The 21,429-nt window shown below is 61.4% G+C and overlaps 1 protein-coding gene across 30 annotated transcripts; it reads left to right on the top strand.

Annotated features, from left to right (window-relative positions):
- Positions 1-1,177: 1,177 nt before the first annotated feature.
- Positions 1,178-17,216, top strand: TNNT3 (troponin T3, fast skeletal type). 30 transcript variants are annotated; one of them, XM_025286979.2, is made up of 18 exons: positions 1,178-1,302; positions 4,366-4,398; positions 4,510-4,523; positions 4,934-4,951; positions 6,114-6,131; positions 6,269-6,310; positions 7,287-7,307; positions 7,508-7,522; positions 9,206-9,238; positions 9,842-9,860; positions 12,377-12,422; positions 13,024-13,140; positions 13,258-13,335; positions 13,589-13,702; positions 13,776-13,885; positions 13,972-14,062; positions 15,586-15,626; positions 17,016-17,216. In XM_025286979.2, exons 2-18 carry the CDS (start codon positions 4,382-4,384, stop codon positions 17,068-17,070), a joined length of 849 nt encoding a protein of 282 aa, XP_025142764.2. In that variant the 5' UTR covers positions 1,178-1,302; positions 4,366-4,381; the 3' UTR covers positions 17,071-17,216. The 30 variants fall into 30 exon arrangements, with proteins under 30 accessions (XP_025142764.2, XP_025142765.2, XP_044799779.1 ...); XM_025286980.2 differs by lacking the exon at positions 15,586-15,626 and adding an exon at positions 14,939-14,979; XM_044943844.1 differs by lacking the exons at positions 4,934-4,951; positions 15,586-15,626 and adding an exon at positions 14,939-14,979.
- Positions 17,217-21,429: the final 4,213 nt, after the last annotated feature.

Genomic DNA, 21,429 nt, shown 5'->3' with positions numbered 1-21,429 from the left:
CCTGCCTGTCTCGAGCCCCACGGCCTTATCTCCGGCTTGCAGAAATTGGATGAGGTGCTGAGGGAAACCTTCCAGAAGGCTTGGGGGACCGGAGCAGGGCGCAGAGCCAGGGGGCTCCAGGGCTGGGGTGTGAGGGCGGCCGTCCTGACACCCCTGGCCCTCAGCCTCCGGAGGACAGGACCCTCATCTGAGTCTGCTGGGGACCACCCCCCGGCCTGGCCCCTGGCCCACCAGCCTCAGCTCTGGGTCAGGCCAGCATCCTCGGAGCAACCACGGCCCCACCGAGCCTCTTGGATCTTTCGGGCCCCTCTCCCCTGCTCTGCATCTCGGCTCCCCTACCCGAGGGGCAGACCCAGAGGAGCATGTGGCTTCACTGGCCCGCGAGGGACCATGGGAGGCTGTGGGCACGACGTCTGCCGACTGGACGGTGCCGCCTGGGGTCGTGAGGAGAGAAACAGCGGACTCCGCGGGCGAGTGGTGGAGCCCGCCGTGGGCAGCACACAGAGCCCAGCCTGTGGGCAGGAGACCCGCAGGATCTGGACCCCGAGGTGGGAGCTCCTGGGCTGACTGCAGAGATGTGGCCCCTGGCACCGGGAGGTGCCAGACCCCGTGCGTCAGACGCGGGCTAGCATCTCGCTTGCTCACTGATGCTGTGTCCCCCCCAGCACGTCACCCAGGGAACCTGGTTTGGCCACTAAATGGGCTCCAACCCACTGGGGGCCTGGCCGAGGACTCACAGGCCCTCCATTTCACGAGGGTGCAGAGACCTCAGGCCGGCCCCTCCGACGAGGAGGCTGGGTGGGCCCGGGGCCTGGCTGGACAGACGGCAGACCCCCTTCCTGAGAGGACCCCCTCTCTGGGCAACTCCTTGGAGGGAGGGGCAGCTGCCTGGGAAGTCAGGGCCCCAGCCCTTGGGGACTCCAATCCGGCCAGGCCCAAGGAGAGTCCTTGGCTGCCTCCTCAGAGCCACCCAACACCTTCTTCACCCTCCTCAGCCCATCAAGAATGTGCCCGCTGTCGGGTGAGTAAAAATAGAAGCTGACACTTGGCGGGGGAGGAGGGCGCCCCCGACTCTTCGGACGCAGCCCCCTCCTTGGGCCTCCTCTGCTATTCCTATACTTGGTCAGGGGCCTCGGGGCACGGCCCCTGCCCGCCCGCACGCGCCCGGCCACCGAGCCCGGCCAATGGGCTGCCAGCAAGATCGAATGTCACTATAATTCGAGGGCGCGCAGCCGGCAGGCAGTGCCCGAGCCGGTCCTGTCCACAGGGAGCTCCTGCCCGTCTCTCCAGACCCAGCCGCAGGTCAGTAGAACCACGGGCAGCCCCGGGCCTGGGCCGGCCTGCTGTGTGCTGGCGGCCTGGGGTCCCCTGACACGGACACCACGCCTTCCAGCCTCTCCACTCGAAGCACAGCATCTCAGAGACACCAGGAAGCCACCGCGGGGTCTCAAGGGTCTGGGATGTGGGCACTGTGGGGTCACATTCACTGAACAGTGGACGTAGAAGAAGCTGTTTTATATCCAAGCACGGGATCTGGGGAGGGCCAAGAGGGAGGAAGAAGGGGGACCCCTGGAAGGCCCAGGGGGGCAGTCCCCAGGCAGACAGCTAGAGAGAGCTGAGGATGTGGGTTGAAGAGACAAGAAAGGGGCTTTGTCCAGGGCTTCAAGGCCACCCGCTGCGGTGGGACCACTGCTGCCCACTTGGCCTTGGCCAGCGTTTCTTCGGAGGCTCAGGCTCTTGGCCCAGCGGCCGCTGCCCCCAACGCGGCCATCTGTAAAGACAAAGACGAGGGTGGGGCTTGTGTGATGCCCTGCAGAGCAGGTTTGTGCAAGTGGGCGGCCGGGACCCCTGCAGCCCGGGAGTTAGTGTCCAGTGGTCAAGGCCGGGAGTGGACAGGACGGGGGCCGGGGCAGAGGGAGGAGCGGGCAGCCGGCATCTGTTCCGCCTGCCCGCCTCGGCCTGGGCAGAGAAGCACGTGCTCCCAGGAGCCCCGGCCCGAGCTCCCCAGCCCCGGCGCCCCCACCGCCTTTCCTGTGCCCCCTGGGGCTGGGGCCCAGCCATCCTCCTGACGTCATGGGATGGGGCGCCCTCGCTAGGCAGCAACCTTTCTGGTGCCCTCGACCATTCTGGGAGGAGACGGCTGGGGAGCCATGGCCACACGGGATGGCGGGGGCCCGGGGGTCATGGAAGAGGGTCAGGGTCCCACGGCGAGCGAGCGGCAGGGCCTCCTGGCTCCCCGCCCACCCCCACCACCCCCCTTGTCACTTGGGAAGGAAGGAAGGAGGAGGGGTCCCCGAGGAGCAGTGACCTCAGAGGCTGTTTGCACAATGGCCCCTCTGAGGGCAGGACATGAAATGGACAGCTGGTTTCCTTCTCAGCTGTCGAAATGCCACCCTGCCCCCAAGCACACCCCACCCCGGGCCCCTCCCCAACGGCGGGGGGATGGGGGGTACGGAGGAGCCACGGTGTCACCCCAGGGCTTCACTGGGCCGAGGAGCAGGGGCCCTGAGGGCCCTCAGTTTCCCTGTTTGGAGGGTGGGCACCCTGCCCGGGGTGCAGGACGGAGTCCTCTGGCCCAGAAGACAAGAGGGCGGCAGGGCCTGCAGGGGAGCTGACTGAGGGGTGGGCGGGCCAAGACCTGAGCCGGTGGATGTTCGCAGCCCCCCTCCCAACATCTTGGGTTTCTGGGCAGAGGTGTCTTGGCTAATCTGGGTGCCTATTTCTGGACGTCTCAGCTGCCACTGACTCCTTAAAAATAACCCACCCTGGACGCCAGCCACGACCACCCCTCTCAAGGCGGTGACAGGTGTCAGGCGCTGCCAGGGGGAGAGGTGGGCACAGCCAGGGCGTGACGGCAGCCTGGGTGGGGCGGGGGCCCAGCACGCAGGGACAGGGCTCATGGGGGGCCGTGGGAGCAGTGTGCTGGAGGAAGCGGGAGGCTGTGACTTGAGGGGGCAGCAGAGCCCCAGGAAGGGAGAGCAGGCTGGGAAAGCGCAGCTTGGCTTCCTGGAGGGGGTTAGCAGAGACCCATCCGCTGGTTAATTTTGCATGGAGCTTAAATTGCTTTGGGAAAATTAACATTCTTGACAGAGGCTTCGGAAAACTGTTCCCACCTTAGCAATGCGATGTAAATGCATTTTTCGATGATGAACTGGTGTTTTTCTTATACAAAGCTCCCGGGGGGGACCAGAACTATTGTCTTCAAGTGGGCTGTAGCGTGTTGTCATGAACTCTGTTTTTCAAAACCCTGGGCCAACATTCTGATGCAGCTGCCCCGAGTGTTCCCAGGCCCTGGCTGCCTCAGGCCTGCACGGGGGCCAGCTCACAGAGAGATGGTCCCCGAGCGTGCTGGCCCAGAGCCGGCCGCACCTGGACGCACACAGCCAGGCCCGGGCAAGAGCTTCTTTGCAGACGTTGACAAATTCAAGAGCATCTTTGGGGCCTGGGAAAGTAGGCTGAGAAGGAACGGGGCCGTTCGCTCAGTTCTCAGAAGGCATGTGGGCCTGACAGGGGCGCCAGGCTGGGGAGGGGTGGCCGCGTGGACATTCAGAAACAAACCAGACCCATCCCGGTGAGCTCAGGGCTCAGCCTGCTGGGGCAACAGGAGATGGGAGGGAATGGATGCCTGGTACTATCTCGTGATTTTGAAAAGGGCTCTGCAGAGGGCCGTGAGGGAACCCAAGGAATCCCGGGGTGCCCCCATCAGAGGACGCAGCATCCTCATGGGAAACCATGAGTGGGAGAAGGGAGCATGGCTCATTCCCGAGGACTGGGCCTTGTGGGGACGGCAGGCAGGAAGGCCAGGGAAGGTCTACGTGGCCCATTTTGAGGAGCCAAGCTCTGTAATTCAGAGGCTGCCTGGGAGCCCCCTCTTCTCCCGCCCCACCATCTAGACCGAAGAGCAGAGACCGCCAAGAGGGAGGTTTTGAGCAACCTCAGCAGGGCCTCGCTGGGGCCCGGAGCTGCCAGGAAGGGCCCCCCGCCCCAGCCTGCTCAGCCGCGTGCTTTCTGGATGATCCTCCTTGGGGAACGCTGCAGAGAGCATGTCGGCCCAGCCACCACCTCCCAGCTCCCGCCCAGCTCCAGGATTCCAGGCAGCAGGCCGGAGCCAGGCCCGGAAGGGGGGCAGAGGGGGATCGGATCTGGGGCGAAGAGGGCTGGGGGCCTGGGGCCTCAGAGGAAGCAAGGCAGCCTGCCGAGGAGGCCCCGCGCGGGTGCAGCCCGCCCAGGCCAGGGAGCTGGCCCTCGACCCCTGTGCAAGGATGGCCCCCCACAGTTGGCTTGCTGAGCCCACCCCCCACATTCCTGCACCTCAAGACCCAGGCAACTCCTCACTCACACCCTGTCTCCCCCCACCCCCTGCAGAAAGCACCCAGCCGCCATGTCGGACGAGGAAGTGTGAGTATCCCGCCAGCTTCAAGACCCCCGGGCCTCGTGTGCTCAGAGGCCAGAGGAGACCCCCCCTCCCTGCAAAGAACTGACCCCTCACCACTCCCCTTCTCCCCACAGCGAGCACGTGGAGGGTAAGTGTGGACGCCAGACTCTCTCTGCATCGGCTCTAAACAGAAAGCCGAGGTGGGATGGGGCTCTCCACCTGCAGCCAGCGCCTGGCCCGGGGAGCCCCCTGGAAGCCACGGGCATGTGGACGCCCCTCTGCAAGCAGGCCCCCACCCCTGCCCCTGCACCTCTTCTCAAAGGACAAATCCCCAGCCCAGCCCATGGACACCCTGCCCCGTGACACCCCGCTTGCAGAGGGGAGACCGCGCTCCGACTGCAGGACCAGGCCTTCGAGGCTCAGAGCCCTGCCCACGAGCCTCTGCATCTTCGCGGTCCTCCCCTGACAGGGGGCGAAGGGCAGGCTGGCCCCCGCCTCTGTCCAGGCAGGCCCCCTGCCCTCTAACTGCTTCCTCTCCTTTGTTCTACCCCCTTGCAGAAGAGTACGAGGAGGAAGGTAACAGAGGTGCCCCCCAGGCGCCCTCACGCCCCAGGGCCCCGCCCAGCTCACCCATTAACCGTCCACCTCCGTGGTCATTAATCCCCACCTCCTGAACCCCTAACAGCCGCCTCTTCCCTCCATCGAGAGGCGGTCATTAATTGTTCATTAATACTCCTGTATTATTATGTATCACTTATACATAATAATCTCACGGTAGCCCTGGTGTGTGAGGTTAGCTGGAATTTGGTCATGAAGCACTAATAACAAGCCTGGTATGCCGCCCACCTGCCTCTGGCTCTGCCCCTCTGTGTCTCTCTGTCTCTCTCTCTCTCTGCTTCTCTGTCTCTCACACTGTCTCTCTATCTCTGTCGCTGTGTCTCTGTCTCTCCGTCCCTGTCTCTCCCAGCTCTCCCCCTCTCCCTCCCTCTGGGAATGGGGACCCCAGGTGGGTCAGGAGGCCCCTCCCGGTGGGTCGAGCCCCTGCAGGCGGGGAGCTCAGCCCCGGGAAGGGTGTGCGGGGTGGTCCACAGGCCCGATGGGCACCCCTGGGCCTTGTTCTGCCGCGGCCAGGCTCTCTCGAGCTCCGTTGGGCCGGCTCTCCTGTGGGGTGTTCTGGGCGCTGGGTTTTGAAAATATTTTGAAGACACTTGGCTACCCTAACAACATGAGCAAAGCGCTTCTTTTTTCTGCTGTAAAGGTGGAGAGACTTCTTTCTGAGAGGGAACCACAGTCCCAGGTGGCGCCCTCCCAGGGGAAGTCGATGGGTCGCATGGGCAGGTTCCCCGAGTGGGCTTCTCCAATGCCTGCCTCTGCCGCCTGCCGCTGGGCCCCCTGAGGATGCCAGCCCACACCCGTCTGGGTTTTCCCCTAACACCTGTCCCCACCTCCAGGATCTTCAGGGTCCGGTTACTTAGCGAAACCCCCCGGAGCACAGACACCTCAGTCCAGCACCCGCTCCCCAAGGAGAGGGGAGGGTGGGACCCCCAGGACCCGGAGCAGGCTGCGCTGCAGAGGCCCTGCGGGCCTGCGACGTCTGCCAGCCTCCCTGGTGCCTGGAGCGCCCGCTGCCCGCGACCCCCCACCCTGGGGCACCTCCCTTCCCGGCTGCCCCGCGCTTGGCCCCTAATGACTGTCTCATTCCCTCTCTCCCTCCTGCTCCCTGTGGTTCCCACTGCAGAAGAGGCCCAGGAGGAAGGTAAGTGGGGTCCAATACCCCGGCCCCAGCCACCCTCCAACCCTCTGTCCCGCGACCCTGCGTGCCCCACCCTCTAAGGGCGTGCAGTGCGCTCCCGGCCTAACCTCCCTTCTCTCCTTCCGCCCCTGCACACCCAGCGCCCCCCCCGCCTGCAGAAGTCCCTGAGGTCCACGAGGAAGGTACGCGGACGCAGGACTTCTGGGCCCCATGTGGGGCCCGGGACTGGCTGTGGCACAGCGGGCCGGGGAGGGGGCGGTGAGGTGCCAGCCAGCCAGGGGGCCCCCACATGTGGCCCCACGTAACCCACTAACCACGGCCAATGCTTGACCAGAGCGGGCCGGCCCCCCGAGGGCCAGCACTGCCCCCCGACATGGGCCCAGGCGCCCCCAGCCCAGGGAGGGTGGGTCAGTGGGGAGACCGCTGGGCCAAATGAGACCTAGCTGTCCCAGGGGCATCCCTGAGGCCCGCCTCCTGCCCCAAACTGGGCACCTGAGAGTTCTCGGCACTTGACCCCTCCACGGGGGTCTCGGGGCAGCCCAGGGCGATGGTGGAAAAGCCCCTGCAGTCTGCGCCCCCAGCCAGGCAGCAGTGCCCCGCACGGGCCCCCTCTAGCCTGCCCCAGGGAGCTCCCTCCTGGGTCAGGGGCGGGACTGGGGAGTGGGAGGGTCGGGAACCCTGGGGTTGGCGTAGCAGTCAGGGCAGCTGAGAGCTGGTACCCAACACTCAGGCTCCTCCGTGGGCACAGAGAGAAAAGGCAGTGGGTGCCCCGGCCTTGGGCCGGTAGGAAGCTTCCCTTCCAGGCCCTGGGGGGCCACCCTCCAGGCCACAGCCCTGCCCCCATGGAAGTCCTCGGGGGCCTGAAGGAGGTGGGAAGTGGCGCGGGGCGGGGTGGCCAAGCGAGGCAGGAGCCCAGTGGCCCCTCAAGCAAGAGGCATGCCCTGAGAGAAGCAAAGCCCAGGATGCAGGCAGGGACAGGACGGGGGGGCGCTGCCCCGGCCAACATTGACCTTGTCTCGCTCACTCCCTGCACGCTCCCCACCCCCGGGCCTCGGCCACTGACCCTCCCGTGGCGACCGGCTGTTTCCATTAACCCGGGATCCTTTCTCCTTTGACCTCTGACCCACGCGTTGCCTCTTGTTCCATGGCCCTCCTTAGTCCATGAAGTTCATGAACCAGGTATGTGCCATGACTTCAGTCCCGTGTGGGCGCGTGTGCACACGGGGCGTGTGTGGGTGTGAGCCTCAGCCTGGCCGACAAGGAACAAGAGGGGCCACGTAACCCACTCACCTGCTTGCCCGCCGCCCGCCCCCAGCCTCTGCCTGAGGTTCACAGTGGTTCTCTCTCCCCCCCCCACCCCCCCGGTGCTGTTTCTACAGAGGAAGTCCAAGAAGGTACGCTCGCTCCCCACCCCCTGCTGAGGCCTGAGCACCCCTGTGCCTGCCTGGCCCTCCCCGCTGCCATCTGGAGGGCTGGGGCCTGGTGGGACGCTTAGGCCAGGGGTGGGGAGGGTGGCTGTGGGTCAGACGGCTGACAGGCAGCGAGCATTCAGGGCTGAGGGGGTGAGACTCCGTCCGGGGTCGCCGCAGGAAGGTGGGATGGCCAGGCCCGAAGGGCTTGACAGAGGGGTGCTGGGAGGATGGTACTGGGGTCCACTGGGACCCCCTGGACCCACCAGGCTAGGTGGAGAAGGGCAGAGGGGGAGAGGCAGGGCCCCAGACAGCAAGGAAGGCAGAGCGGAGAAGTCGTGGCGGGGAGGGAAGGGTGGGAAGGCAAGTGGGGTGAAGCAGAAAGTCAGGCTGAGGCTGAGGCGGGGGCCCACGGGCCTGGAAGCACTGGGGCCCCCTGGGTGGAGCCGTTGGGACCCAAGTCAGAGCCCCCCGCCTTCACATGGCCCTCACGGGGCCGCAGAGGGCCTCCTCACGGGGCCTGCACCCAGAGCACAGGCTCCAAACTGTCTCCCCTCCAGGGGCCTTGGGGGGACCCCCTGCAAGACAAGGGGCTGGCGGGGCCCGAGGGCCGGGAGGCCACTGGGCCACCCTGGAACCAGGCCTGGAGCTGACAGACCGACAGACAGGCAGGCTGGGGATGCCAGCTCGCGCCCCGCTTGCCCGCTGGCCGGGAGCTTTGCCGCCCCCGCTCCTCGCCCCCCTCCCAGCCCCCCACCAGGTGCAGGGGGGTGGGGGGCAGTGACGCCAGGCCCACCTGGAAGCCGAGCAGCCCCAGCAGGCACAGGAGGCTGTGCGAGTGCAGACCGGTTGCTAAGCGACCTAGGGATCCGCGCGCTTAGGAAGGGGATGCCAGGGAGACCCTGACCACAGCCCACCCGCCCCGGCCAGGCCTCCAAGACGGGGCACCAGCAGCTCAATGTGGACCGCCCTGTCCTCGCCACCAAAGGCCCAGGAGCAGGGGCAGGAGCCTGGCCCTCAGGGCCGAGCTGATCCGAGCGCCCCTCGGAGCTGAGCCTCAGCACTCTCGTCCCCTCGGCTTGGGACCTCAACTGGCCAGGCTTCCGCAGGTCTGAGGCCCCAGGAGACGTTATCAGCCTCCTTGCTCAAAAATCCCTGGGTTTCAACCCAATGAAATCCAGGAGTCAGGCCCCCAGAGCCACCCGCGCCTAGCCATTGTCGTTCAGTCACTCGGGCGTGCCAGACTCTGCTCACACTCACGTCTGCGGAGCTGGTGATGCCATCCAACCATCTCATCCTCCGTCACCCCTTTTCTTGCCTCAATCTTGACCAGCATCAGGGTCTAGCTGTGTCATAGCTTTTCTTCCAAGGAGGCCACCCCCAGTGGAAAGGCTTAAGGAAGCCCGCAGCCAGCACCCACGGGCCCTCGGCGGCCCCTCCAGCTACCGCTGGCCTTCTGGGGCTGGGGGTCTCCCGGGCATGCTGGCCCCGCAGTTAGCTCTCGCAGACCCTCCCAGACAGAAGCCCTGCAGCCCTCAGCGGGGTCACCAACGGGACCCAGGCCAGCGCCCACCCGGGAGAAGCGGGTCCAGGCGTGCCCGGCTGGCCCGCCCCCAGCCCGTGCCCGCGCCCCGCCGCTTTCTCTTGCATGTGCGCTTTCGCCCGAAGACGCAGAGCAGGAGGACTGGGAGGACCAGGCAGGTAAGGCCAGGCCCCTGGCCGCACGCGGTGCCCACGTGGAGTCTGGACAGACCCTGGCAGAGAGGCCCGCCCACCTGCCCAGGGTCTGTCTCGAGGGCTCTCCGTGCCTCTGCTCGGCCGCCTGCCCACCCGCCCGTCCTGCTCGTCTGACGCCGGGGCCTCTGAGGGCCAGGCCTTGCTGCTTCGAGCTGCATCTGCCGCGGGGCTTAGCTCTGTCCCGTCCTGAGCTTCCGCCCCACACTGACACTGGGGGGTCAGCAGGGGCCCAGCGGGCACGTCAGGAGGTGGGCAGGAAGGCGCTTCCTCCACCTGGCCCCCAACCTCAGTCTTGTCTCTGCCCCGAGGGTGTGGCACCCCGGGACCCCGTCTCTCCTCTCCACTTGCCCTGCCCTGGGCCCTGCACCCACTCTCCTCCTCAGAGCCCCCAGGGGCTCCCGCATATGGGCCCTGGGGGGGGCAATTCCCCGGCCCCTGGCGGGCAGGGAGGGCAGGTCCACTGTAGGGGGCCCCGGTCAGGCACGCGGGACCTGTGGGCTGAGCGAGCTGCCTTCTCACCTGGTCTCTCCGTCTCCTCTCTCCCCCCAACACCGCCCTGCTGACCAGAGGAGAAGCCGAGACCCAGGTGAGTGCGGGGCTGGGCCGGGCGAGGGGGGCCTGTAAGGCCTGGCACTCAGACGGGACCCGGTCCCGCAAGAGAGGCCGTGAAGCTCGTTAGGCCCTGGGGACCCAAACCCTCGAGGGGCCGCAGCCACTCGTTTGCTCCTAAATTCGGGGTCCTGGATTCTGGGTGAGGCTCGCCCAGGGAACGGGGTCACAGGGCAGCTGGTGCGCTCCTCCCGGGCAGGCTTCAGCCCGGGGACGGGTAGGGGTGGACTCTGGAGGTCCAGTCCATGCCCCGGACCGTGCAGACTAGACAACGATGGCCTCCTGCAGGAGGAGGCCCTGGGCGAAGGAAGAAAGGGGCAGGACGTTGGGAGTTGGGCACAGAGAGGGAGGCCCCGTGGAGCCCCCGTGGCCCTTTCCGGTGCCCACCCTCCTGGCCACACTGCCCCCCGCATCTCCCGGGGCCCTCAATGTGAGCAGTGGGGTGCTGGCAGGGAGGCTCTCGGCCTTGAAACCCGCCTGGGAACAAAGTCTTGACCGGAGCCCCAGTCCTCCCCTTCGTGGGGACCTTGAGCCCCCGGGGGAAGCTTCGACCTCGTTCAAAGAGGCTTTCTCTCGCTCATTTGGCTCGCGTGCTAGTGGTTCAGAGGTTTCTTGTTTTAATCTGGCGTTCCTGATTTTCTGTTTCTGATAAGTCCGTGCGAGCCCACGGCCCTCTGTGCGTGATTCATCCCCGTCCTCGGGGGACACGCGCCTCCCTTGCTCTGCAGGGGAAGGCGTGTCGGTGCTTCTGAGCGCAGGCCAAGTGCTCGCTCCCACTTAGGGGAGCCCTGCGGACTCTGCACAGAGGACTGGAAATATGTGCATGTGTAGCCAGCCCATTTCCATCCGTTACACTTTATTTTTCAGCAATTTTAAAGAAAGCTGCCGGGTCACAAGATATTTTCTAGTTTTAAAAAAATGTTTGTGTTTTCATTATGAAAATAAAACACCTCATTAAGGAAAATTTGGAAAATACGTAAAAGTCCAATGAAAAAAAAAAATCATCTATAACTCTCCCACCCCGCCAGCCAGACTGCGGAAAAGAGGAGAAAGAAATAAAAAGGCTTATTTCTTCCTACTCTTTTTCCATGCATAGGACTCGGAAAAAAGGATTGAAACTCTGAGCTGTTTTTCAAACATCGTCTTGTCTATACAGACTTGAATTCTGCTTTTCTAAAATGCAGCGCTGTTCCTAAGTATTTTTCCATGTTTTTACATAGTCTTCTTAAATATTTTGAATGGCCACATAATATTCCATCAATTGGACAAACCATAATTTTCCTAACCATTCCTCTATTGCAGGATATTAAGGCTTTCCCCAATATTTTACTATCATAAATAACGCTGGGTGGAAAGCATTTTCTGTCTTTCGGGTTATTTCCCTAGGCCGCTTTCCCAGAATGGAATTACTGGGTCAAAGAGTAGGAACGTTCTTAAGGCTTTTGATGTCCTCTGCCAAAAGGCTTCCACGAGGGCGGCCAGCGCGGTCTCCACACCGCATGCCCGGGCCCGCGACGTGCCTGCACACGGAGCCTCTGACGGGTGGATGAGAAACGGCCTCTCTGGCTTGTTTTCGTTCACATTCCTTTGATGGCTCGGGAGCCTCTCCCACGTGTGTTGACTGGTGGTCTTTCTTCTCGGGGAGCTGCTAGCGTTCACCCTCTGCCCATTTATCTAACGGCGGGGGCGTCTCGATGTTTTCTTAATCATCGGTTTGCATAAGGATATAAGTCTTCTCTGTATTTGCTGAAAATATTTTTCTAGTCTGGTTTTCCCCCCCCTTCCACGCTGTGCCTTTTTCCATAAGGTTTTCATTTGTATGGACTCCTCTGGCCATCTTTGCCTGAGTGGGACCTTCTGAGCTCAGAAAATCGCTTCCCTCGCCAGCATGCCGATCCACGTTCAGTCCCACTCTCTTCTTTTTTGAAGAAGCTCTTGTTTCTGTTGTTGATTTAACTCTTTGCTCAGTCCGAGATGTATGGGGGGAGAGGGAGGGCCATGGCTGTCCCGGCCGTAGGGATTCGAGAGGGATCTCGTTTCTTCTCTGCACGGTGTGCGTTCTTCCCAGCACCCCCTCCTCTGGGTCCCCAGAAAGAGAGGTCAAAGAGTGACCAGAGAAACGCAAAGGGTCAGCCGAGATGGCTGTTCCTCACCATAGAGGCCAAAGACCCGGGAACGGTCTATGGTGACCGCCTTGCCTTCTTTTGTTTGAGAAAGAGAGCAAGGGTGAGCAGGGCTGAAACAGCCCTTGAGAGGCCCAGGAGTGGGCAAGACAGAAGGACGCCAAGAGGCTATAAACTTCTAGAAGGGTCAAGCCACTCTGGGGACTGTGGGCTATATATTTGATAAGAACAAGGTCAGGCCATATGCCCTCAACTGGGTGCCAGGGTAAAGGGCAGGAGGGCCAGCCTGGGGCCAGGCCAGGTTGGGTCTGGTCAACCGTCATGGTGGGGACCCGCTCCCTGTACTCATGGGCCCCTCTCTCTTCTTCAGACTCACTGCTCCTAAGATCCCGGAAGGGGAGAAAGTCGACTTCGATGTAAGTTTATGGGACCCAGGCTTACAGTCTCCCCAGACCCCCAGCCTTCGGCTCCAGGCTAAGCCTGAGAAGGTCACATCCTCTAGAGCAGGCAGAACTGGGGCTTCCTGGTTCCACGCAATCCTGCTGTGATTCATTCCCGGATCAGAGGGAACTCGTCCGGGAATAACACCTTTCTTCCTTCCTCCCCACTCATCCATCTGCCCATCTCCCCATCTCTCCCCATCCCTCCAATCGCCCACCCAGCTATCCATCATCCATCTGTGCCTCCTCCCATCTGTCCATCCACTCATCTATCCACTCCCATCTACTCGCTCATCAACCCCACTCACTGTTACACCCATTCACCCACCCATCCATCTGTGTATCCAACAGACTGCCTCATTCCCCAGTTTCCTCTCTGTGCAACCCACCCAGGCATCTCTGGGCTTAACAATGAGGCCAAGTCAGAGGCAGTCCATCCCAGGGGTGCTCACTGACCTCAGGGCTCTGCATGGCCTGGACTCAGCCACAAGGAGGGTACCACTCTGACCCCGTGGCTGAGGGAGCAGGCAGCCCAAAGTTCGAGAGGAGGGCAGGTGTGATGGGCCTGTCCCCACAGGACATCCAGAAGAAGCGCCAGAACAAAGACCTCATGGAGCTCCAGGCTCTCATCGACAGCCACTTCGAGGCTCGGAAGAAGGAGGAGGAGGAGCTGGTTGCCCTCAAGGAGAGAATCGTGAGTCCAGTCCTGCGGAGTCCAGTCCTGTGCTCTGGGCGGAGGCCAGGCTGGTGGATGTGGCCGGGGGTCCAGGGGAGGGCCAGGCCAGGCTGACCCGCTCCCCTCTGGCCGCAGGAGAAACGCCGAGCAGAGAGAGCTGAGCAGCAGAGGATCCGGGCGGAGAAGGAGCGGGAACGCCAGAACAGACTGGCGGTGAGGCGGCCCCCCGCCCGGCCCCCACCCCAGCCCCCTGCTGGCCCCCAGGCTCCTGGGCCTCCCCATTTCTGACATTCCCCTTGACACTGGCCTAGGAACCCAGGCCATCAGCCAAGTTCCCCCCGCCCCGCAGAACCCCTGTGAGAGGGCAGACCCGACAGGGACTGGGACCTTCCAGAAGGTTCCCAGCTCAAGCAGGTCCTCAATAGCTGCGCTGAGGTGTTGGTTGGGGGCGGGGGTGTCCCCGCAGGAGGAGAAGGCACGGCGGGAGGAGGAAGACGCCAAGAGGAGGGCCGAGGACGACCTGAAGAAGAAGAAGGCCCTGTCCTCCATGGGCGCGAACTACAGCAGCTACCTGGCCAAGGTGAGCGCGGGCGTGGGGCCACGCTGCCCGCCGCAGCCCGGCCGCCCGACACGCCCCTCCCGTGTGCCCGCAGGCAGACCAGAAGAGAGGCAAGAAGCAGACGGCCCGGGAGATGAAGAAGAAGGTCCTGGCCGAGCGGAGGAAGCCCCTCAACATCGACCACCTCAGCGAGGACAAGCTCAGGTGAGGATCCACCGGGGCAGGGGGCGGCGCCCAGACCCTCCTGCCGGGGCTGACCCGCCAGCCCCTCACCCCCGGCTGCCCCCCAGGGACAAGGCCAAGGAGCTCTGGGACACCCTGTACCAGCTGGAGATCGACAAGTTTGAGTACGGGGAGAAGCTGAAGCGCCAGAAATACGATGTGAGTGTTGTGTCCTTGGCCTCACCCGCTGGCGGGCACCCCCCGTGCCCGGACCCCGACCGAGGCCCCTGCCCTGCGGGGGGCCCTGCCCAGGCTGGCCTCACGTCAGCACGGTGCTCAGGGCCAGCGGGGGGTGCGGTGGGGCAGAGTGCCCTTGTTTCGGGGCGGGGGTCTAGAGACCCGGTGTCCTGAGCCCACCAGGGGGGCACTGGGGTGGGGATTCTGCCCCACCCAGCCTCCTCTGCAAACCCAAGTTCCAGCCAGGCCAGCCCTGGGGACTCAGAGCTGGGGAGCGGGCCTGGCTGGTGCCTCCTCCACCCTGGGCTCACAGCTCAGGTCGGCAGCCCCAGGTAGACACCCGCCTTGGAGTCAGCACGGGCCTGGGATGGGGCTGATGATAGACCCGCAACAGACCCTTCCCTCCAGCCTCCGGTGTCCCCTGGGGAGAACCGTCTACTCTCAGGGCCCCTCTCCCACTGGCCCCTGAGACAGAGGGTGTGGGTGACCAGTGTTGACAGCTGGAGGAGTCCTGTCTCCTTCTCAGGAGCCCGGGGTCCTTGGGTGGGTTGCCTGGTCCTCCTGCACTTCAATTTCCCCACCTCCCTCTGGGGAAAGACCCTCCCCCAGGGGACCAGGTGAGGGGGCACCACTCTCTGTGCCAGTGCTCCCAGCTGGCTCTGGAAATGGGCTTCAGAGGGTCCAGACTGGCCGCACTTGTGCTAAGCCAGAAGAGCAGGCCCTGACACACGCGTGCACAGTGGTTCCCCGGGAGCTTGGAGAGCCTCGAGGGCCTCGGACCAGGCTGGCCCCGAGCACACAGGGTACCAAAGCCTCGGCCACCCACCCCGCCCCCCCTAACCATCTCGGTCTTTCTAGATTATGAACGTCCGGGCCAGAGTGGAGATGCTGGCCAAGTTGTAAGTTGCCGGGGTCCCCCCCGGACCAGGCTCTAGTGTTCATGCACGGCGGGCCTTGCGCATGGCGGAAACCTGGGTCGTTGCGGGTGTCGGCGGCAGCGGGCACGGGAGACCCTGGAGGACGTCCCTGGGTCCTCCCACCCGCCTTCTCCCCCTTGCCTGCCACCTGGGGGCTTCCGAGGCTGACCCGCTGCCCTTCGTCGGCAGCAGAGGCTGGCCCTTGCCTCCCGAGCCTCCCCCAGGCGGTCAGCAGGAGGGAGCAGCTGGGCCAGGGAGTGAGATGGCCGCGGGGCTCTGAGCTCCGGGGGCCAGGCGGGGGCTGTACTTGCGAGCCCACCTCCGACCCGTGTCCCTGCCCCACATCCTGCAGAGGTGGGCAGGTAAGTGGCCAGCTCTGGCGCTGCGGTGTGTCATGGCCCAGGTGTCCAGCTCAGTCCACCAAGAGTAAGTCAGAGACACGAGTCTAAGCTCCTCCAGACCAAAGGAGCCAGGACACAGTAAGAGCACCAAGGCCTCCCAGGGCCGCCGAGGGGCCCGCAGGCAGGAGGCCACCATGCAGCCTGGCCCCGTGCAGACGTACAGGTAAGTCCCCTGTGTTGTTTGCAGATCACCAACCTCAGGAGCCGCATCGACCAGGCCCAGAAGCAGTGAGTAGCCCTGCCCGCCCCATGCTCTGCGCCAGGCACGCAGCCTCACGGGGTCGGCTGCCACTGCCCGCAGGGGCCCGGAGATGTTAGCCTGTGCTGGTGGCCGGCGGCCCTCAGCAGAGGAGTAACAGGACTAACCGGCCGGTCACTTGGGCCAGCATGTTGGGCCCGGTACCCCGGACCTGCAGCCTCCTGTCTCCCCCATCCCCAGAGCCCAGGAGGACGGGTGGGGAGAGGCAGCAGGAGGCCCCCAGGGTGGCCTTCAGGGTGACCTGCGCAGGGACTCCGCAGCCCCTGCACAGCCTGGCGTGAGACCCCTGGTCTGGGGTTGGTGAGACCCCTGGTCTGGGGTTGGTGAGCCTGCTGGGTCCACGGGACCCTTTGCAGCAGCTCCCAGGAAGGGCTGGAGAGCGTGGGCCCAGGTGCCGCCTGCTGGGGTTCAGTGCCCGAGACTGGAGGCTGAGCTGGGGCCACCCCAAGGGCTGCAGAGGGGGCTGGCAAAAGTGCACGCCCTCCGCCCCGGGCTCTGTGGCGTGAGGCCGGGTTTCTTACAGGTCACTTGGCTAGGTGTGTGTGTGAGCATGCATCTGTGTGTGGGTGTGCATGAGCGTGCAAGTGTGTGCATGTGTGTGGCCCGAAGGGCTCTCAGGCTGGCTTCCGCTGAGGGACCTGGGACGTGAGCAGGGTCCTCAGAGCCAGGCCTTCCGCTGAAACCTTGGGAGCCGCAGGGCCCATTCCAGCCTGAAGCTGCCCACGAAGAGCGCCGATGACCGCCCCCCCGCGGCCTGGCTCCCCGCCAGCTCCTGGCTGCCTGCTGCACACAGGGCTCAGATGGGGTGGGCTCCTGAGGACCCCCATCGCCCAAGGTCCTGTTCTCACTGGTGACCGAGGGGCTGAGATTCTAGAACAAGACGGAGGCCTCCCAGGTCCCAAGTCTGTCAGGCTGGACTGCTGGCCTGGAGTGAGGAACCGGAGCCGCCCACTGCCCCTGCCCATCCTGGCCGGGGGGTGGGGGGCCCGGCTCTTTTCAGGCCAGAGTGACTGGGAGAAAGGCAGCTACCAGCAGGGACAGCTGCCCGGGCAGGCTCGGGTCTGCCTGACATAAGGTCCTGTGCCCTGAGTCCCTCAGGTGGGGAAGGGAGGGAGGGGGGCCCAGCTCTTGCCAGCACCCCTAACCTCACTGATGCCCCCGGTACAAAGTCTCCCAGGCCCGGGTGGGCAGATACAGGTGAGTCACCGTGGCTGGACCAGGGCTGGGGATGCCGCTGGGCTGCTAGGGCTGGGCTGGCCCGAGCTGCCAGGGTCTGGGGTCTGCTGGGGGCTGGGGAAGGGGTCGGCTAGGGTCCCAGACTCCCTCATGCTCAAGACCAACTTGCTTCCCATTTACAGCAGCAAGAAGGCCGGGACCACGGCCAAGGGCAAAGTCGGCGGGCGCTGGAAGTAGAGCGGCCAAGGAGGTTCCCAAAGGCAGAGACCCTCAGCCCGGGGGATTCACGCGGCGGCGTCCGGCCCCCAGGGGCCCCCCGAGTCTCTGTCCACACTGCGTCCATGCTCTGGGGCCTGTGAATAAAGCGAGCAGGCTCCCCTCCACTGTGTGTGCGCTGGCTCATCAGTGGGGCCTGCGGGTGGGCAGGGCGTCGTGGGGGCTGCTCTGCAGCTTGGGGACCCAAGGGATCCAGGTGCTGACCTAGGGGTTGGCCCAGGAGACCCCCAGCGGTGGTCTTCTATGCCCCAGAGAGTCCCAGGTGCCCACCGGCTCTGCCAGCAGCTTCCGCTTGTGTCAGCAGACCATTGCCCTGTCCCCACCCCGCGTGCGAGCCCACTCTGCTGGCCCCCAGCCCCCCAGGTCTGCTCTGAAGCCAGTGTGGGGCAACAGAGCTTGGCTTTTGCAGAGCATCCAGAAGGCAGGCCTGGGGCACAAACGTCCCCCAGAAACAGGGCAGAAGGGAGCCTGGAGCAGGGGATGTGCACACGGCCCCAGGGAGGGGGGGAGAGCACATCTCAGGGAGAAGTCGTGGCAACACAGACCGTTCTTTCTATATTATACGAGAACAGAGTGCTCCCTGTGTAATAAGTCTGAAAGGCCTGACCAAGTAGAATTACGGAAAATATAAATCACAAAAATTGGATCAAGACATAGAGCCTTGCTCAGCCAAGTATTCACGGAGGAAGCTGCCGAGCCCGGATGGCCCCCCGGGAGGGCTCTGCGGAGTGGAGGGAAGTAGGGAGCATCCCGGCTCAGGCTGCTGCGGGGCGCCAGGCCCCCGACAATGAGCTCGCCCACCCAGATGGTACGTGCCCATACACAACGTGCACCCCAACACACACACACACACATCCAGAGGCCCTTGGGCACCCCACCCCCGCACAACAGGGCTACGTGCAGTCGATGTGAATACTCTGCTCCCAGCCACTGTGCCCTCCTGCAGCGGGGGACTCGAGGGTGAGCAGCACCTCCACGTAACAAACAGTGGGGTCCCCCGAGCCCAGCACCGTCCCTCCACGTCGCACAGGAACGACGGGATGAGAGCCGCCCTGGGGAGAGGCGGTCAGCACACGGGGGCGGGGGGTTCAGCTCACGGAATGGCGCAGGTTCAGAACAACGTGAGCTGAGTCACAGATGGTGGCAATGCTGGGGAGGAACAAATTGGGGATGGGAGCAGGCGAGTTTCAAGCACATCTAGGGGTCAGGGAGTCAGGAAGATGGAAGGCGTGGGGGTGGGTGTGAGAGCTCCGAACAGAAGAATTAGGCCCGACTGATGGATGCCGACCGGCCACCGTCCCTGTGAAGGAGAGTGTGCGTGGGAAACACGGCAGGAGCAGGCTATAGACGGGGCTTTGTAGCAGCTTCAGGCTCTAACGGATGTCTCAGCGAACAGTCAGCCCTCTGCAGCCAGTCAGAACCGATGGCTGGCAGCTTATGAGCGTAGGTTTAGAAATGCAAAAATGCACTCTGAATAGTTGATGGATCCCAGAGGAGATGGGGAAGACACTTAGGAAGCACCTTAGAGCACCGTCACAGAACAGATCCTGCCAACTCGGGACCTACAGTGAGAGGTTGGGCCCGACCGCTTCCGTTAGAAAAGGGAGGGAAGAGCCATGTTTGTAGTGAGTTAAACGGCTTCCCGGGGGCCCAAACGGTAAAGAACATGTTCACAATGAGGGAGATCTGGGTTTGATCCCTGGGTTGGGAAGATCCCCTAGAGAAGGGACTGGCAGCCTACTCCAGTGTTCTTGCCTGGAGAATCCCATGGACAGAGGAGCCTGGCGGGCCACAGTCCACGGGGTTGCAAGGAGTCAGACACGGCTGAGCGACTAACCCTGAAACGTCACAGCCAAGAAGTTAGCAACGGAACGAAACACAAAACCCAAGGAGGAGAGAAGCATGGACGCGAGTAAGGAAGACAGAAGAAGGCAGTAAAATAGACAAGGTCACCAGGGAACGTCAGCAAAGTGAAAGCCTGGCTCTTCTGAAGGAGGCTGATAAAATGTCCGGTGTGAAAACCGAGACGATCAGACAGGAAGGGGAGAAGGCACAGACCACACTGAAATGAAGAGGGAGCGTGCGGCAGAGAAGTCTATGATGCCTTTTCTATGATACAGTATTTGAAAATGTGATAAAATGGTCAGTTTCCAGGGGAAACGAACTTATTTCATTGAGGCTTGAAACTTGAATAGGCTGATTTCACATTAAAAAGGTTGAGCCAGTGATGAAATCCCTCCCCACCAAAAGCTTTCGAAAACTACACCATGACCAAGGGAGAATCCCCTCAAATGCAAACATAATTTTATACTAGAAAACTGAGCAATGGAACAATCTATGACACACAAACGTGAACCGCTCAAAGGCTGGGAAGAAAACTGGGTCTACAGGGCACGGTTCACGGCTTCTTAGTCAACCTAGAAGGCAATTTCCTCACCTTGAGGAAGGCGTCTTCCAAAACCCTACAGCAAATCATCCTAATAGTGGACGCTTGGAAGATTACCCTGAGGATGAGGAGTAAGGCAGGAACGTCAGCTTCCCTGTTTTCTTGCCTACTAATCCCTGGAGAGAAATGATCGTTCATCACAATCAGATAACTGTCTATAAAGAAAACCAAGGAAAACTGCTATTTTAAGTTGTGGATGTGACTGGTGATGGAAGTAAAGTCCAATGCTATAAAGATCAATATTGCATAGGAATCTGGAATGTTAGCTCCATGAATCAAGGTAAATTGGAACTGGTCAAACCAGGAGACGGCAAGAGTGAACATCGACATTTTAGGAATCTAAATTTAGTGAACTAAAATGGTCTGGGATGGGTGAATTTAATTTAGATGACCATTATATCTACTACTGTGGACAAGAATCCCTTAGAAGAAATGGAGTAGCCCTTCTGGTCAACAAAAGAGTCCAAAATGCAGTACTTGGGTGCAGTCCCAAAAATGACAGAATGATCTCTGTTCGTTTCCAAAGCAAACCATTCAATATCACAGTAATCCAAGTCTATGCCCCAACCAGTAACGCTGAAGAAGCTGAAGTTGAATGTTTCTATGAAGATATAGAAGACCTTCTGGAACTAACATCAAAAAAAGATGTCCTTTTCATCATAGGGGACTGAAATGCAAAAGTAGGAAGTCAAGAGATACCTGGAATAATAAGCAAGTTTGACCTTGGAGTACAGAATGAAGCAGGGCAAAGGGAAACAGAGTTTTGCCAACAGAATGCACTGGTCATAGCAAACACCTCCTTCCAACCACACAAGAGGCAACTCTACACATGGACATCACCCAGACGGTCAACACCAAAATCAGATTGATTATATTCTTTGCAACCGAAGATGGAGAAGCTCTACACAGTCAGCAAAAACAAGACTGGAAGCTGACTGTGGCTCATTTCAGATCGTGAACTCCTTATGCAAAATTCAGACTTATATTGAAGAAAGTAGGGAAAACCACCAGGCCATTCAGGTGTGACCTAAATCAAATCCCTTATGGTTATAGAATGGAAGAGACAAATAGATTCAATTATCAGATTAGATCTAATAGAGTGCCTGAAGAATTATGGACGGAGGTTTGTGACATTATACAGCGGTGATCAAAGCCATCCCCAAGAAAAAGAAATGCAAAAGGGCAAAATGGTTGTCTGAGGAGGCCTTACAAGTAGTTGAGAAAAGAAGAGAAGTGAAAAAAAAAAAAAAAAAGAGAAGTGAAAGGCAAAGGAACTCCGAATGGAGAGCTCCAAAGTATAGCAAGGAGAGATAAGAAAGCCTTTCTAAGTAATTATTGCAAAGACATAGAGGAAAACAGTACAATGAGAAAGACTAGAACTCTCTTCAAGAAAACTAGAGATGCCAAGGGAACACTGCACGCAAAGATGGGCTCAATAAAGGACAGAAACTGTATGGACCTAACAGAAGCAGAAGAGATTGAGAAGAGCTGGCAAGAATGTAAAGAAGTACTATACAGGAAAGATCTTAATGACCCAGATAACCACGATGGTGTGATCACTCACCTAGAGCCAGACATCCTGGAGTTCAAAGTCAAGTGGGCCTTAGGAAGCATCACTACGAACAAAGCTAGAGGAGGTGATGGAATCCCAGTTAAGCAATTTCAAATCCTGAAAGATGATGCTGTGAAAGTGCTGCTCAATATACCGGCAAATTGGGAAAACTCAGCAGTGGTCACAGGACTGGAAAAGGCCAGTTTTCTTTCCAGTCCCAAAGAAAGGCAATGCCAAAGAACGTTCACACTACCACATAACTGCACTCATCTCACACGCTAGCAAAGTAATGCTTAAAAATTCTCCAAGCCAGGCTTCAACA

Source organism: Bubalus bubalis, chromosome 5, assembly GCF_019923935.1.
Source record: "Bubalus bubalis isolate 160015118507 breed Murrah chromosome 5, NDDB_SH_1, whole genome shotgun sequence".
NCBI lineage: Eukaryota > Metazoa > Chordata > Mammalia > Artiodactyla > Bovidae > Bubalus > Bubalus bubalis.
This window is presented reverse-complemented; position numbering and strand designations above follow the sequence as displayed.